Below are 18,326 nucleotides of genomic sequence, written 5' to 3'. Positions count from 1 at the left end.
TTCAGGTCCTTCAAGCACAAAGGTCACACATGTAGCATGTTCTAGCACAGCAAGCAAAGGTATGTGGTGTACTGGGCTACTGTCAGCTGGGCCCATGTCCGCCTCCAGGCACCTGGATAGCCAGCTGGTTCAGTGCAAATCCTTGCAGCTGGTGCCATGCACCAAGTTCTGTGTCCCATTCATAGTTCTGGCCAATACAGGGATAATTTTACTACTTTTCAAAGCCACTAAATTGTCTGAACTCCCCACGCTTAGTAGCAGATGCAAGGCTCAACGCTGCGCATCGATTAACTTACGGGGTGGAGCAGATGGACTCTGGCTCACTTTCCTCAGCAGCACTGGTATAGAACTGGAGAAGTTCATCTTTCATGGAGAGCTCATGCCGCAACTGAGAAACCTGCACAACAAGAAGTTGATTTTCTAGACACATTCTTAAGTAAATCCACTACAAATTAGAAGTTATTCATCCTCCAAGCATCAACTTCAGACTAAATTTAAGAGGCCAAGACTGAAACAGACCAGAACCATTTCTGTTATTTCTTAGGAAGGAAAAGCGTGCCTTTTAAATTAGCCACTAAATGTTATTTTTTAAAGTTCAAAAATGCAATTATCCACTGCTATTAGACATGTTTATCTTTCACCATCTTTGAGATGAGCAATCCTGAGTCACTATTGCATTAGTCTAGATCCACATCCACAGTAATGGATGTATTGCAATGATACTGCAGGAAATTAATGTGGAACAATCTACCCAAACATGGCAGATGGAGATATATTTTTTCCTCTCCATAAGCCTTCAGATAAAATTACTAAAATACTTGTGTAGCAAGGTTACATTTGGGACTCCAGAGCCTGTTGAGCTACAGAACACTACCACACAGTGGGAAGCTGCTCTTCCAACAGCAGAGGCTGCAGACAGTGTCTGGATGTAGTTTGGGCTTTTGATCACTCTGAAACATGAGTCTAGTAAAGTAGTTTGTGGGAGTCCCATACTTGGTACATACATATATCAAAAAGGAACAAAACATTGAGATTGGGTGATTAAGATTCCCTGTAACTGTGAGCACCACAAACCTAATTTTGATTAATTTATATTGAGATTCTCCAAGAAAAGGGTTAAAAACTCAACTACACCTGCACCATTTCATAGCTGCCACTTAAGACTCCAGTAGCAAAAGATTAATTTTTATTTGCCTTGCATAGCTATAGATGGCATAACTGATCAGAAGATCCATTTCCTTCCATTTGCACTGCAAGACTAGGTCCTCAGTTTGCACTTTCCAATGCAAATATTGCAGAGCACATTTCTTTTTATTAAAAACTTCAGTTTTTTACATCGTAGGAATACTTTTCTTTGTAGTTATTACTGGAAAAAAAACCCAGAGAATATCAATAAAATAGATTTTCATTAAACAAAAAGCAGACATAATGCAGTAAAGCACTTGAACTGTGCAGAATATGAAGCAAACAAGGTCATTTACTTTACTAGGGCTATTTGGTGTAATCAGAAGTGCTAAGGCACCAAGTCCTCCTGAGGCTTGGGCTCTAAATAGCAAGGGGGGGAAAAATCCCCAACCAACCACATGTTAGAAAACTATTAAATAAAATCCATGCACTAATTTTTGGAGGCTCATTTTCTCCATTTCAGGAAGAGGTAAAATGCTGAGCCAAAAATAACAATTTACTTCCCACAAGCACATTATAGCTCAGCCTCTTTAAGTAGCAAGGATTCAGATGCTGTCAGTGGGTGGGCACTAGATCACCTCCAGCTTTTGCTACTGTTTTTTCTATATGCATTAAAAAGACTGAGAATACTATTTCTACTGCCATTTCTGAGCATTCCAATCCTCCAAAACAGGGTGAACAGTCAGTAAGTTTTAAGGACCTTTTAATGGAACAGGAGTTGAAAACAATGGGCACAAACTGCAACACAGGCGGTTCCTTCTGAATGCTAGGCACAACGTTTTCATTGTGAGGGTGACCAAGCACTGGCAACAGGTTGCCCAGAGAGCTTGTGAGGGTCTCCATCCTTGGAGATATTCAAACACTGTCTGGACCTGGTCCTCAGCAATGGACTGTAGGTGTTCCTGCTTGAGAAGAAGGTTTAGGCAAGATGACCTTGGGAGCTCACTTCCAATCTCAATCACACTGTGAAACTGCAACAAGCTCACTGTGGTAACTTCCAGAAACATCTCCCTTTGACACAGCATTTTGTGGTGTGTAACTTCAGCCAGCAACTAAGCACCCACCGGCTGAGCAAATACTCTGCCCCACAACACCCATAGGATGGAGGAAAGAATCAGAAGCTCAAAAGCAAGAAAAACCTCACAGGTCAAGACAGTTTGGTTGACGAGCAACTTCACCTAAAGTGAAATAAGGAATTTATTCACTATTTTCTATCAGCAGTTGGATGTTCAGCCACTTATCAGAAAGCAGGGCCTTGGCACACATAACTGTTACTTGTGAAGACGAATGCCATAATCATGAATGTCCCAGTTTCTTCTTTCTTTCTCTGAGCTTTTGTTGTTAAGCAAAGCAGATAAGGTATAGAACATCTCTTTGGTCAGTTTGGGTCAGCCACCCAAGTTGTGCACCCTCCCAGCATCTTGAGCAGATGGGGGGGCAGAGTGAAGATTAAAAAAAAAGATGGAGGAGAGGGAGGTGGGTGGGAAGAGTCCGGATGCTGTGCAAGCACTGCTCAGTAATAGTCATAACACTGTCATTAACACTGTTTTAGTTACAAAGCCAAAGCACAACACCAGGTAGGCTGCCATGAAGCTTCATCCCAGACAGACCCAGAACACATTTTCATACTGCAAAACACAGGACTTGTTTTATGAACATAAAGAGCCTCTTTACATTTTCACAAGCCACTACAACACGTGCCCTTCAGAGCATTCAACTGCATAACGTAGCAATAGAGATTGAGCCCTTGCTCCCATGGGACAAGGCCCACAATATCCTGGGAACCAAGCATGGTGACAGCTCATCTCTTTCAGGCTTTTAATTCCCTCTGCTGGCCTGAAAGCTTCACTCAGCTTCAAAACTATCTCATGAAATAGCTGCACCTATATTAGAAATAATTTAAGGAGAAGATAAAAGGATCCCCACACAGAGCATAATAGACATGGGACCAAACTTGCAGGAACAATCCTTACTGAATAATGAACAACCATGTCAAGAGTCCAGTTGATTTGTTTTCCTGACTGACTGCAACTAAATGTTTAACAGGTTGGAATTACTCACCTAAAAGGAGGTGAACAGTGAACACCCTGTTATGGTGCATGTAAATAACCAAGAGTATTTCTGTCTTTTAAACACTTTCTACTCAACAGATCAAAACCAATGTTCCCTTTTTTTAAGCCACCAATCTAGGCTATAATTCAGCCTTTTCCTTTCCTCTCCCTTAACAGAGAACAAAATCACACCTGGACTTTAAAACCAGCTATCATTAAAACACAAAGTCTGATAAGTGACCTGGAACTAGATTAACAGGACTAGAGGGCTGTATTACTCAAAAGTTAACACAGGTCTGAGCTGGTGTTACTTGAGGACTGACACTGTCCTTGAAGTGCTGTCATTTTAGCTTCAGAAACATCAGACAAAATCTGTAGAGGAAAAAGAAGCTGAAACTGGGAAATACAGAAAGATTAGGAAAAGCTAAAATTAATAAGCTACTCCATTCCAAATACAGTTCACATTGTGACCATTTCCATGTCTTTGATATTGAGCTCTAATTTCAGAGGAGACAATACTAAAGTGCAGGTAGCACCATCCCAGTGAAAAGGGACATATCTTGAGATGGGAGCTGCAGCAGTCTTACTGAACGTGGTAATACAACAGCAGGCAGACACACTGTACCTGGGAATTACACTTGTGCTGCTGAAAAGGTAGACACCCATCTCTGTGACCAAAATACTTTACAACCGAGAAAGTTTTCCAATATAATCTTTATGCATTTAGAATATAATACTGAAATAGTAAGCTTACACTAAAGTGTCTGTGCACATGATGTCTGTACTTGGTTCAGTGCCCTTACCTTTTGTTCTCTAGTGCACTACAGGACAAATCTCAGTTCCATCAGCTTTTATTGAACATGATCACTGACCCTCCCTAAACATAAACAGCACCTAACAACACAAAAGACAAACTCAAGAATCTCATGCCTTTTGCACAGGTCTGTATTACTTTGACATATACCTCTCAATATGACATCCTACCAGCACACAGGAAAAACTCAAGCAGCATAATACGAGGGACAGAAGGTTTTGTCAGGACAAGTTTGGTGGGTCAAAGAGATATAAAGCTAAATTATTCATGCAATGGTACATATACCAATAAAACTTTGATTTTATACCACACTCAGAAAGAACTTGTCTCTGTATTACAGAAACCATATATCCCTCAGACAAACCATTTTTAGGCAGTTTTTACAGAAGTTTAAAGTACCAAACAAATTCTTTTATCTCTATAGGCCCTTACAGATAGCTGTCTTAGTTACTGTTCTGTTTAAATATTCAAAGTTCAGCTTTAATGGAAAATCTGAAACCTACTAAAGAGAGATTTTCAGTACACAAAAATGTCAGGACTTTAAAGCCTGATGAGCTCTGCCTCAAAAGCATCAGTTTCTGAAGGAGTCAAAATAACAGCATAAGAGAGGGGTGTTGACAGAACATATGGCCCAACATACCAAGCCACCTGGTAAGAGGCTTATTTCTGGTGGCACTTTTCCTAATGCTGCTTCTCAGTCCTAAACAAAAATAGACCTGGACAGAGGCAGTCCTTCACCTTCCTTAATCAAATTTTCCACTCTGGATGGATGGTATGAAGGCATAGTCCTGCTCACTCACTTTGCACATACCTGGTAAATGTCATATTGACCAATGCACAAATAAATTTGTCTGCCACAGGATGGGACTTGGGCAGCAAGCAATAGCACTCGTTAGGACAGAAGAGAATTAGTTTTCCTTGCTAAAGAGGGTAGGCCACACCAAAAGATATTATTTCAATGTCTGTGTTCCACTACTATTTACCACACATCTGGGATTCACACTTTATTCACCAGCCTATCTCAGATATAACACAACACCTCACACCTCTGAGCAGGTTTCATTATTTATTTAAGTTTTTAATCCACTGTGGTTTATTGTTCTCCTGCTCGCCCTACAACTGTAAGATTTATGTCTTGCTCAAAATCACACAGCGATGAGATTCACAAACTCAGGTCACTGTCCCAGAACAAGAGAAATAATATTTGCTCCCAACTCAATTAGTAGGTCAAAGTTTAAAGACACTTCTAGCTACAGATAAAGAGCTCTTTTAAAGCATCCTGGCTGGCTCCATCCAAAATACATCTATCAAGAATCTGTCAGCACCTACAGCACCCAATGCCCCATTCAGAGGAACACAGTAAGAAATAGCAACTAAGTAAATATTTGATTAAAACCTCAATGGTATATGGAAGACAAAGGTCACACTGTTTTAAGTAACACTCTTTCTGGCATGTTTTATAAATCACACCAAAGGGTGCACTAGCAGCCCAGAATGCAATCAAAAGAAGTGTGGCCAGCAGGTCAAGGGAAGTGATTCTCCTCCTCTACTGCACTCTGATGAGTATCCAGCTCTACTCTACAGTCCTTAGGACAAGACAGCCATGGACCTGTTGGAGCAGGTACAGAGGAGGGCCACAAAACCAATCAGTTGAATGGAACACCCTCTCCTATGAGTTGGGGTTGTTCAGCCTGAAGAGAAGGCTCTGGGAAGACCTTATTGCAGCTTTTCAGTACTTAAAGGGGGTTTATAAGAAAGCTGGGGACTGACTTTTTAGCAGGGCCTATTGTGATAGGACAAGGGGTAATGGTTTTAAACTAAAGGAAGGTATATTTAGACTAGATATATGAGGGATATTTTTAACAGTGAGGGTGGTCAAATATTGGAACAGGTTGCCCAAAGAGGTGGCGAATGCCCCATCCCTGGAAACATTCAAAGTTGAGCTGGATGGGGCTCCAAGCAACCTGACTTAGTTGAAGATGCCCCTGTTTATTGCAGGAGGTTGAATTAGGTTATCTTTAAAGGTCCCTTCAATCCCAAATGATTCTGTGGTTCTATGAATTGAGAAATATATGCACCATCCTATTATATTCTAAACATGCTTATCAAATGTCTAAAACGTTGTTAATGCAGTGAAACACAACCACATGCAAGTAGAAGGTGAAACCAGGAGAAAATTCTCCCCATCACTGCATATACAACACTCAGGCACAAAAAGCTTACCTCTTCCCTGATGTGTTCTACTTGCTCCTCCAGGAAGTCATTTCTTTCCGTCAGTGATTTATTCTTCTTTAACAGTGACTGGCCAATCCGAGCAGCTAATTCTAAGTCCCGTTCTTTCTGTAAAGCATTAAGAAAATAAAGCTAATTTCAATTTTTTTTTTAATTCACCAAAGGATCAGAGGGAGGGTAAAACTGCCGTGAAAGGGAAGGAATAAATACTCCAACAATAAAAATACTTATTCCTTCTGTGAGGGTTTGTTTATTTGGCTTTTTTTGCTAATTTTCTTCCTCTATTCCCGCTTATGTTACACCCATAGGATTCTGAAAAGATTGACCCAGACAGATTTATTGAACAATACACATGAAAGCACAGCTTCAAGGTCTGCAGTAAAAAAACATGAAAAACAAAGTGAAATGAGATCCAATTGTCCATTACAGCCTTGTAAAAACTAACTACTAAAAAAACCTATTCCATCACCTTGCTATACAATTTGATGAATGCAAGTTGCAGAAAGCACTGAGCTTTAGGGGTCTTATTTTGAAGAACTCTGAAACACAATAAAATTATCAGAGAACTGTGGCATTTCAAAGCATTCTTCAATTTCCACTTGCCCTACCTCAAAATAAAAGGCAATAAGCTACACAGGAGCAGAAGCCAATTACACCACAATGAATGCTTGGCTCCTATCTTCTTTGTGTATGTACATCCATTAGTGCTTTTGTATCAAAACAAATCCTATCTCCTTTCTTTTCAGAGATGCCCAAATCAACATTAAGTGGTTACTCTCATGTCATACTTGACCTTTTCTTCCTCCTCCTTTGTAAGAACAAGAGTTCTTGTCAGTTCACCACATGTACCAATAAAAACCAGAAGCTTATCCTTTTGACATGTACCTATGGATGTCTCAGCTTTGCAGAAGCTGATCCGTGGGGTTGTAATTTGCCTGGGAAAGGATGGTAAAACGCACAGAATTTTGTGCCATTCATTAAAAATTTCTAGTTATCACTTTCCTACTCAACTACTAGATCTTTAAAATAGCGGTAAAATGGTGCTCTGGTTAACTCCACACATACCTTTGGTTCAACACCATTTGAGGAAGAATTTTCTCCCTGTTACTGAAAATATTGTTTGGGGCTTCTTCACTGGTCCTAAAAATCATCCAGATTTTATGACTAAATGCTGCCTTATGTCATGTATACATTAATGACAAAGCCTAAAAAACCTACAGCTGCTGATCACATGAATTAGAAGCCAACTAATTCGAATGAAGTAGAAAAAAAAGTCACAGTAGAAAAAGAAGTCATATAATAACCACTAAATAGAAAGAGAGGTCATTGATCACTGCAGCATCTACAAATAGCATTTTCCAAATGGTTTCTGAAGGTCAGACCTATATTTGCATAGAAAACTACTGGCCTTATCTAGCCATAAAAGCTTTATGCAATCTTATGTACAATCTTTCAGAACAATAGGTCTCGCAAAGTTACACAAAAAACGTTTGGTTTATGTATCAAGCCAACTTATTGTTTACTAATTTGGCTCACTTCGTAAATACAAAGTGGAAGAAATATATTGCTACAGTTTTGACTCCAGAGTAAGAGCTATCTAGCAGTAAGGTTTCTAACCTCAAATTTGAGGAATTCAAGTGCGTTTCCGGGCTCTTCAATTAACCTCCCTAGACTTCCTACACAATTTTTAGCAATTTAGCTCTAAATCTCAGTTTGGGGACAGATGTCTTAGTCACAGTGAGAAGGAACTGATTTATTACAGCAATGTGTAAAAAAAAAAAAAAAATACTGGGAAGCAGGGCACATTTACACTATTATTAGAAAGGGATGAGAAAGCATTCACTAAGGAATCTGCTCATTTTCTTACCATGTACCCAGGCAGGCCTGGTGTCATTCCCTTTGCTTAGTTTCAGGATAACTTCATCAGAAATGATGGTCAAATAAACCAAAAAGGCTCAGTGAAAGTACTTTTTTTTTATTAAAGTTTCACATATTTTACACACTCCCATCATTTTTCCCTTGCCATCACAGAGGTGGGAAAGTACACCAGAAGCTTTAAAACACTGGCTCAGCAAGTCCTTCAAGCATCGCTCCCATGAGTGTGATGTCTGGATCTATAGACGTTTGGCTGCGTGAACTCATGGGAGGAAACAGTTGGGCAGAATGCTGCAGCATTACTAGAAGGAGCCACAGAACAAATGCAGCAAATCTCAGTCAAATAAGCAAAGGGAACAGGACACAAACAGGTAACAGACTGTTACTACAAATCGATGAATTATTCCAGAACATGTCTCTTGGGCAAAGTGTCAGTTTTAATAGGCATTTCGTACAGAGATGTTTAAATGGGTTTGGTTCAAAGCACAAAATGTAAGACTGTACTGCGTTGAGGTGTATCAAGCACAGGTGGGAGATGTGAGCATTCTCTCCCATGCTTGTTTCCTTGCAGAATTAGAGGAAGAACAGACCACCCAATTTATCTTGGTTAACCAGATTCCATTTTTGACACTGCTATCGCAGTAAGCAAGCAATTAAATACGAAGGATTACATTACACTCAGCCATGAACTAATACAATTGTAACAGTTTTCACCTAAAGAATTACTCACAAACATTCTCTGGAAAATCACTGCTCAGGTTCACTGCAGAATAGCAGCTGATTTCACTCAAATGATTTGTTATTATATTTATTGAACATAAGCACTGTACTGTGACAGTTGATTTTTGACATTTCTTGAGTGCCAAGGACTACAGGAATAACAGCTTACGTAAGAATGGTATTAAAAGAACCCAGAAAGAACAATCAAACCAACCAAACATAAGACAAAGAAAAGGAGACAAATGGAGTATTAGATATTTTCTAATTTTGTGTCTATCTACTTCTCTGGGAAGACATTATCTGAGATAATAATTATGAATACTAGACTGCAAACTTTATTTTCATTATTTTCTGAAGTGAATAAATCCATTAATAATGACACTCTTAGCTCTAAAAGTACTGTAAAAATATGTGTCATTTTAAGATGATTCCCCCTACTCCTCCTCATCCATTAGAGAAAACATTTGGCCAAGAATAAGTTAAAAGGCCTCAACTGAAAAATAAGAACAAGTAATGAATACATGTGGTTGAGGTAAACAAAGGACTTTTACTAGAAAGAATATTTACTTTACCAACGAGATAAAGTGTACATACACTCAAAGTGCTTATTCCTCCTCATCAGAGGATAGCCTACAAACAATCCTGAGTAGTGGTACCATAAAATTTCTGTACTACTTTCTCATACTGTGTATGGATTGTTAAAGAACTGTAATACTTGCCTCTTCAAGAAGACGTGTTACAGCATCTATGTCATTGTATGTTTTAGTCATCTGGCCCACTCTTTCAGCACATAAAACTGTGAGGAAACAAAACAAAATTTTAATCACATTGGCAACACTATTGGGAGAGAATCATAGAATACCCTGAGTTGGAAGGCACCCACAAGGATCACAGAAATCCAAGTCCTATCCTTTGCAAGTTTAAGCGTGCTTAAGTTTTCATCACAAAAAGTACCTACATCAACTTTTGGGTAAGCATATCAAGGGCTAAAATCCTGAACCAAACAAAACAACAACAAAACAAAACCCCCCAAAAAACCAAACCCATCTTCAAAAAAATTATCAAAGTCTCACATTACACTGAGAATGCGAATGTTTTCTTGTAATGAGCATTTGCTGTTCTCAGTGGCAGAACAAACTGGTAAAATGTTAAAACTTTCTTCTCTGAATACAAATGTCTTGAGTTTATTAAAAAAAACCCCAAACAAACAAAAAACCAAAAAAATCAAGAAGCCAAAACAGATGTTCTTAGACACATAATTAGGATTCTATCATGTCACCTACTCATTGCATGACATGCAGTAGAGTTACTCCATGAATAAGCAACTCTAATACTGTTAGGAACACTGTTCAACAGAAAGATACTACGTTATATTAAGTTGGGGAGAACTGGGTTTTACGGTACAAGACAGCAAATTAAATACAAAATGCATGTAAAATAAGAAACGGGTCTTTTAATTCCCAGGCCACACCAAAGTGACCACAGTACCACTCATAAACAGTATTTACTTAGACTGGATGAGATGATTAATAGCTAAGGTGGAACCAGGAGTTCTGATACACTGAAGAAAGTGTGCAGCAGTTCAGTCTACTACCATAGGTGATCATCTAAGAAGTTATACTAAGATGTCAACAAGTTCTCTAAAAATCCACCAACAATCAGAGGAATCAACAGCACCTTCTGCTCTACCCTTCTGTTCTTTTTATTTTCAGCTACACCTATTCCTCAAATCCTGTAATTATGGAAAAAGGACTGTTAATGAAATTCAGTGGATCACATGGACCATGAGTTATCAGGCTGCTGTAGCATGAATTGGTCTTCAGGGGATTTACCCTTGACAATGTCAATTAAAGCTCAGTCTGACAGATTAGCTAATGTTGTTCTAGTGAACATTAAGGTGGGGAGGGGGGACAGGAAGTTGGGAGAGACAGATAAGGCCTAATAAGATTTAAATGGTGAGGGGAAAAAAACCGAACAACTGCACAGTAACATTAGCAAGGGACAGTCTGTCACACTAAGGAAACCACACTACCCATTCATAAATATAAAATCTACATATACAGAAATGCACAGTTGATCACCACTAAGGCACATCAATAATATATGGAACGTAACAGCATTTCGGTGTGTATTGAAATATTTGAGGATTTTTTCCCATACCTAAACATGAGAAAATTGCTTAAACTATGGCAAGAAGCTCAGTTTCTGTGTTTATTTCCCTGCTTCTCTAATTCTACTTTTGAGGATCACATCCTGAAAACATTTACAATATTTGGTGACATCAGTAGTGTCAGTGAAGTCCGAAGAATGGTATTCAGAAGTATTCAAAAGATAACTGCACTTCTGCAAATAACCAAGACTGAAAGTCGTAACAGTAAAAAGTAATAATCTGACAAACATTACATAGCAATAGAAAGAATAACTACACCACTACACAAGCAAAAAAACAGTGTATCTGTAAACTACAAGCCCTACTAGTCAAAAGCAGACTAAACAGGATTTCACAGAAAAAAAATGAAGTAACTTGCAGAGAACATCAGCTATAATTAACAAAGAGGTTTGCTATAAAAACTTCACATAATGACAGAAGGTGTAATGTCCAGAAGACTTTTCACACACAAAACAAACTGATATCATCATAACCTCAATTTTGTTTTAAATATAGTAAGTCCATAAGTCATGCCATAAAACATCTATCAGAAACTCTGACGCCAGCTGGTTTCAAAAGCAACTGCACACTAAATAGTTCCCTTGGTTACAACATTCCATCACTACTATAAAATAATGTTTGACATTCTCATTAACAAGATCATTTCAACTCTGTACCTAGCACTAACAATCACCACGTAGGACTGGCAACCTCACACTGTTCTTAGTCAGGTGAATATAGAGCCTTCCTAATATCCAAGCTGATAAAATGATGGTGTTACCACAGACAGGATTAAGTCACTCAGCTGGGAGAGTGATAAAGGTTGATTTGTGAGGCTACTCCCTTGGTTATTCCTTCAGGACTTCCCATGTAAGCTTTAACAGGGCAGGGTAACACCACAGCCTTATCACAGCAGACACTACTAGCAGGGAAGTAGAATCTAGTCACCAATAGCTTATATATCTTGAAATTCACAGTTCTTTCGGTCATTGTTAAAACAGAGTTCTTCATATACAATTCTGTCAACGTGAAAGGGTTTCAAAGCAGAAATGTTCTCTTATGCACCTTCTTCAGCATCCAAGTGGAAATAACCTTAAATAGATTGCATATAATAAAATGCCTCCTTCAGCCAACTACCGCCCATACTACTACTACTACTAGATACAATTCTGAGGAAACAGAGCCACTCACGAAAAGCAAGGATTTCCCTCAGGAAGGAGGGTAAACTTGTAAACAGGTGTTGCTTTCCATCACTCAGAGACCAACAAGGCTTGTGGGGAAGAGAAGGTGAGAAGTGAGGGGAGAGTGCAACTCAGAAGCAGCATTAAAAAAATAATCAAAAAAACAACTCAAAAGTGTCTAAAAATTGTTATTCAGCCTCCACAAACTACAAGATAACATTTGGCCAATTCCTAGCACAGTAACTTTTATTTCCTTAGTGATCAAAAAAAAAAAAAATCTATCAGTGGAAAAGACATACTATTAAAAAAAAAAAAAATCACTTAGGGGTGTGATCAGTGAAATACAGAAAGGAAAATTACGCCCACCCCCCCACACGCCCATTTCTAATGGATCCTGCTTAGAGGGTTTCTAGCCTCCTGGAGTTTCTCGAGAGTATAAGAGCCTGGTAACACTGCTGTAAAGATAAAACAAGAGCAAATGAAGGACAGTGCCCTGTATTGCAAAACCTACAGTGCTGACCTGGTTTTGTTCACATTGCAAACCAGTAGCGGTCTTGCTTGAGGGTGATAGGGAGAACAGTGTCTAAATGGATGGATGCATGCAAACAGCCAAATCAAATACACTTTGCACCTCTCAGCTTATGGAAAAGGCTGATAGGCAACACAGAAAGAATAAAATAAAACAAAATAAAATGCTACAGCAAGCGGAGGAACCATAGAATTCCAAAAAAAAAGTTAAAACATGTGCTTTGGTAACTGCTTTGAAGCTGTCACAGATCCAGAACAGGAAACAAGGAACAGAGAAAGCTCCCATCACCTTATTTTTGTGACAGCACTAAATACATGCTACCAGGGACATATCTGCAGTTTAAAGCCAAATACACAAATCAAATCAAACACAGACCAAATATTTCCTCTGCCTTGAAGTACCCAGCACCATCTTCATACTCTCTTGAAGCTTGCAAATTTACTGATACCCACATTCCTGTGTTTATGAATGCAAGTACAGCTGAAAGGATGCTCTCTGCCTCTTTCAGGCTCCGAGCTCGGCAATAACTGATTCCCACGCTGAAGATGCTCAGGAAGATGGAGGAACACATGTACCTTCCTGGATTGGTCCCAGAAAGTCACACAACTAAGCATGTTGCTTATAGGAAAGGTATATTTCCAGGAAGAGAAAACAGCCATGAAAGGGAAGGAGAACAAGAATATCACTATTGGCAGCTTCTGAAATGAGCCACCACCCACCAAACAAAGGATTCAGGCAGAAGGAAGCAAAAAAATGAATCACAGGACCCAGCAGTCACAGGTGTCCTCAGCTCCTGCTCCCTGCATCTCTCCTCCACTGCTCCTCTTCTCATCTGTTTCCAACTACTAGGTAACATGGGGGAGGCGAAGATGTTACTGCAAAGTTTCACTTTTGGGGCAGACAATATTGACCTGTATCATTATAGTCTAACAGCGAAGGCCCTAGTGCATAAGAATTTCCCTACTACCAAAACTGACTTCCTCAGAAACCACATCGGGGAAGGGAATACTGTTCATGGAGCACAGATCTCCAGTCATTTCAATAACAATACTTTTTACTGTCAAGGTGGCAGGAGAGGACACTGCTTTCTTTCATAACAGTTCCCTACCCAAAGCTTAACTTTAACTATGGCAAGGCCTACTATATTCTTGCTCAGTCACGGGAAGCCCTGCCTCACAAACAGCTTCTGCCTCCTTCCCCTCTGCTCAGAGCTCTGTCCAAACACTGAAGGCACAATGGCAAGAGCCTTGCATCCTAAATGTTGCACATGGAGAGGCACAGCACACACCACAGCAGTGCTGACTGACCAGCCGTGCTCCTTACTGTCACTTGGCAAGCATTGGCAATCGAAGACCCTGGCAGACTCGGACTCCTCAGCTCACACTGGATTAATTTCTGGAAGGCTATTTTTATTCTTCAAGGATAAAGCCCTTGCTAAAAATCACAGCTTCAGTTTCAGAGCCACTGATAGTTATGCTCTGGCACTGGTTATTGTGAGCGCTACACTGACTTGAGCCAAGCACATGAGGAACTCTGAAACTGTGCCATATTATGTATAGTACCTTCCAAACAAACTCAGAAAAATTATACCTAAAATGTGCTGTTAGCTGTTACTGACACAGGCTAGAAAGACTCTACACAGTTAAAGATAAACATGGCAGCTTCTCCTCCACTGAAGAGGCATTTTTGGCAGCCCTGGCTAAACTGGGGCAGAGGCTTCAGGTCTGCCGTTGCCTGTCACATTTGAGACAACCTAAATAAAACACGCTCATCTCCAGAGCTTAAAAATGCTAAGAGATTACTGTCACCGGAGCTTGAAGAATGTGCTTCCAAGGCACGACTCGCTAGAAGTCTGAATCTTATCATTACCCACCAGCAGTTCCCCCAGGCTTCCCCATCGCTTCCCAAGCACAGGAGCAGACCAGCCGCTCCAGAAGGCAGACGGGGATTTCAGCAGGTGGCCGTGACCCTGGTTAGAGGGATAAAGAGCGGTCACAGCGCGCCAACTGCTTCACAACTGTCAGGGCACATCGTGGGCGAGCTCCGTGGAGCAGTCTGGAAGAACATGATGTTGTGAGCGATACACGGTCAGCAAGTTCAACAGACAATGCCAAGAGATTTAATTTTTTTCTTTAATGTTACGGACTATCTTACTGTGATTTCAATGGCACAGTTTGCAAATAATCTTTTAATAATAAGCTGCAGTTACTGATGCTTCTAGAAGGAGAGATTTTATCATGCCGTTCAAGGCTATGGTTCAAAGGGTGTTTGTTTACTACCATTTCTCTCATACAGTGTTCAGATAGCTTAGCAAATCCAATATTAAAGACTCACACACAAACTTTTGTTATTAATTAATCTCAGGTTTGTTAAAAAAAAAAAACAAAACCCTTTCTGCTGCTACTTCTTTTCTAAAGCTTATGCCTGAAACCTCAGGTAGGGAATCATTTGAAAGAAAGTCCTCTAAGTAGGACATAAACTGCATTGAATTTTCTTGTGATGAATGAAAAATCAAGTTAAAAGGAATTTCGACAAAAACATCACACACTTGTTCCTCCTATTAGCATAAGTACAGATCAAATGTGGTAACTTGGAAAATACAGCCACGAAGTGAAACTAAGGAGATAAGAAATAGTCTCTGGAAAGAACTCACCAGTGCCTTAATGGATACACCATTTACAGATGCAGCTCAGCATAGCTCTTCTGTTAAAAGCTAAACGTTTTTTGCCGGATTTCTTGTTACTAGCCATTGAGCTACTGTCCTGACATTCTTTTCCATTCATTTCTAGCCAAGAAATGTTTTAACTGCAGTCAATTCAGCTAGTGAGTAAGTGAAAGGTTTAAACTAGGATCTGGACTGTAAATTTTTAAAAATACTAAAATGAAGTTACGAGCCTGTAAGCCAGGCATTGTCGGTTGTCTCCTTTTTTAAATATGCGATTTTTTTTTCCCATTCCACCTCTTTGGAAGGGATTGGTTGTGCCAAAATGTTCAAGAATTATTAGTCTCCATTTTTTTTTGCTTTACTAGTTACAGATTCCAGAGTCCTGTATGACCTCCATTCTAGTCAATGTCTTTGTAAGATAAAACAGATATTTTATATGTTCTCAAAATCAGACCCTTGGAGTACCTGAACTTAAGATTTTAACAGTGATCCCAAGACTTATTTTTTTCTTTTTAATTAAACTTGAGATAGATTCTTTGTCTGCATTTACCAAGCACTTCAGATAAAGAGGACTTCTAATTTGTTACATTAGTAAATTGAAATAGAAATGTCTGGCTGCCGTCATAGGTCTGAAATAGATAACAGTCTTTTTTCCTTTCTCAGCTGCAAAAGCAAAAATCAAAACACAGCCCCCTTTCAGAAACAGCTCATGCAGCAAATCAGTAATCAAAGAAAACTCACAGGTTGTCCCCTCACAGCTCAGGCTCCTTTATGAACAAAAACTGAGCAGACGCTATCAACAGATATCCCAGAGCAAAGTTTCCCTGCAGTCAGCCCTGAGACCAGCTTATCAAATTTAGGGTAAACATATTGCTGTCAGGCAACTTTACAGCTCCCAGGCTGACTCTAGGACTGTTTGGCCCAGACTTTTATGAAGGTGCCTCCCATCCTCATGGAGAGAGCCAACTCTGTAACACTGCCAGGTGTAAGGCAGTGACAGGCTCCAGAAACAGGACTGAGGGCAGTTACAGGATCAAAACAACATCAGGACAGAGAGAAACCTCACTACGTTAAAATGATCATGGAAATAATAGTCAAGAAGTACACATTCTGTACACAGAGTAGGACAAACAGTTAAGGGGTCTTAATTACACATTTTTTTATCCTCTTCAATAACTATAAATGGTTCAAGCATATCCTCAGATTTTCCATTTCTGATACTAGATTTATAGTCAGACATGGTTAAAATGTTTCTTTTGTTCAGCATGAAAAGGCTACATGCTGACATTTCCAGCTGCTTTACTTATAGGTTGACTCATCCATTATTTTAAGAGAAATACTACCCTTTGTCAGTGTGCCCACACGCAAACATACATAGAAATACCATGTATCATTTTTGTGTATCTGTATCTCTGCTACACTGAGTGTGTAGGTGACATGAACATAGAGGTGGAAAGGAGAAGGCATCATTAGAAGGCATTTCAAATACATACTGAGCTTTTGAGAGGAAGACATTGTAGAAAGGGCTAAATTTATCTGAGCTCAAACTCAACTATTTTTTTTAATTTTTTTTTCCTCTCAAAATCATCAACAGCTGCAGACTGTCCTTAGATCTAGATGAAAAAAAGTCAACAGGAAGAATAAGCACAGTACGATGTATGCTTCAGAAACCATGTAATCACTAAAAAATGAGGAATAAAACACAAAACAATGTCAGGCCTCTCTTGACAAGTTTCCTCTCTACCCCAATCCCCAGTTTTAAATTTTCCTTTTACCAGTGTTCTCTCCAGCACCTTTCTTTATTGCACAGACACACAAGTTATCTCAGCTTCCTTCAGAGACTCACAACAGGAAAGATGGATAATTTATTAACTGAGTAGGTCCAAAAACCAGGTGGAATATTTGATTGTGAGGAAGTTTTCACAGGGGAGTCATCTGCAACAGGATCCAAAGAGCACACTTCATTCACCAAGACCCTGGACACAGGAACTGTTTCCCACGAGGTGAATGAGGGTGTAACTCCACAGCAAGTTGCATTCTCTGTGCTAACAATCTTCCAATGCACCCTCACATCAGCCTTATAATTGTGTATTTGGAAGCAACAGTTCCCTACCACAAAACTGCTATTTTAGAGCAATATTTGCAGCACAGGAACTAACAGAAATGGTGCATTCAGCTTTTGGTACCTGAAGCCCGGAAAAAAAGTTGCCAGATTGGCTGGAAGCAGCCCTAGCATAGGTACCCTCTCTATAGAGCAGGGGCACAGGAGGATTTTCAAACACACACATTCCCATTCCCATCTGAACAAGCCAGTTGCCTGCAGTACAGCAGATGTCCATTATTTCCACCAAGTATGACAAGATTTTTGGGTTGTTTGTTTTATTCAAAGTTTAAGTCATAAGATTCCACACTTGGATCGTTTCTGTCTCTGCACTTTCAAATTCATGGGTAAGCATTAAAAAATTGCTGCTCCTGTTCCTTTAGAAGCACCTGTTGGGAATGGCAACTTAAGCTGTCATAAGGTTCGTAAGACACACAGTTGATGTGCATATAAAAAACACACAACTCCATTACAAAATAGGTATTGCACAGCCTAAATCTGTTGACCATGTATTTCTTCTTTAGAGAAATATTCATAAATTAAGATTTATCTTTTTTTTTTTTCAGTATTTTCTTAATATTTCATCCAAATGTACTGGCTACATATTAAAAAAAAAGCAAAATTTAGTAGATTTAACCCACAAACATCACACAGATCATTTATATGTTGCATATGCTACTACCATGAAAGTTTAAAAACAAAAGGTGAAAAGTACCTTCTTCCAAGATATCAAGACTCTGCCTGTCAAAAGTGCATTCCCTCTTTTTTTCCTTTTCATAGTCATATTCATAGCTTTCCTCTTCGTTTACTGACATTGCTGAAGT

At 39.4% G+C, this 18,326-nt stretch overlaps 1 protein-coding gene across 8 annotated transcripts in view; it reads right to left on the bottom strand.

Annotated features, from left to right (window-relative positions):
- The window catches only part of TRAK1 (trafficking kinesin protein 1), a 128,882-nt gene that overhangs the window by 30,468 nt on the left and 80,088 nt on the right, over positions 1-18,326 (bottom strand). For all 8 annotated transcript variants that reach the window (XM_027902738.1, XM_027902741.1, XM_027902736.1 and 5 more), the window contains 3 exons: positions 9,597-9,673; positions 6,274-6,390; positions 297-397 (listed from right to left, as the gene is read on the bottom strand). In XM_027902738.1, coding sequence (XP_027758539.1) covers positions 297-397; positions 6,274-6,390; positions 9,597-9,647 — 269 coding nt within the window. In that variant the 5' untranslated portion in view covers positions 9,648-9,673. The remainder of the gene's footprint in view (positions 1-296; positions 398-6,273; positions 6,391-9,596; positions 9,674-18,326) is intronic.

The sequence above is a fragment of the Empidonax traillii genome, unplaced genomic scaffold (assembly GCF_003031625.1).
Source record: "Empidonax traillii isolate 1590-97213 ecotype Southwest subspecies unplaced genomic scaffold, ASM303162v1 scaffold904:size330812, whole genome shotgun sequence".
Classification (NCBI taxonomy): domain Eukaryota; kingdom Metazoa; phylum Chordata; class Aves; order Passeriformes; family Tyrannidae; genus Empidonax; species Empidonax traillii.
The sequence above is the reverse complement of the archived record's forward strand: the minus strand, read 5'-3'. Positions and strand labels throughout refer to the sequence as shown.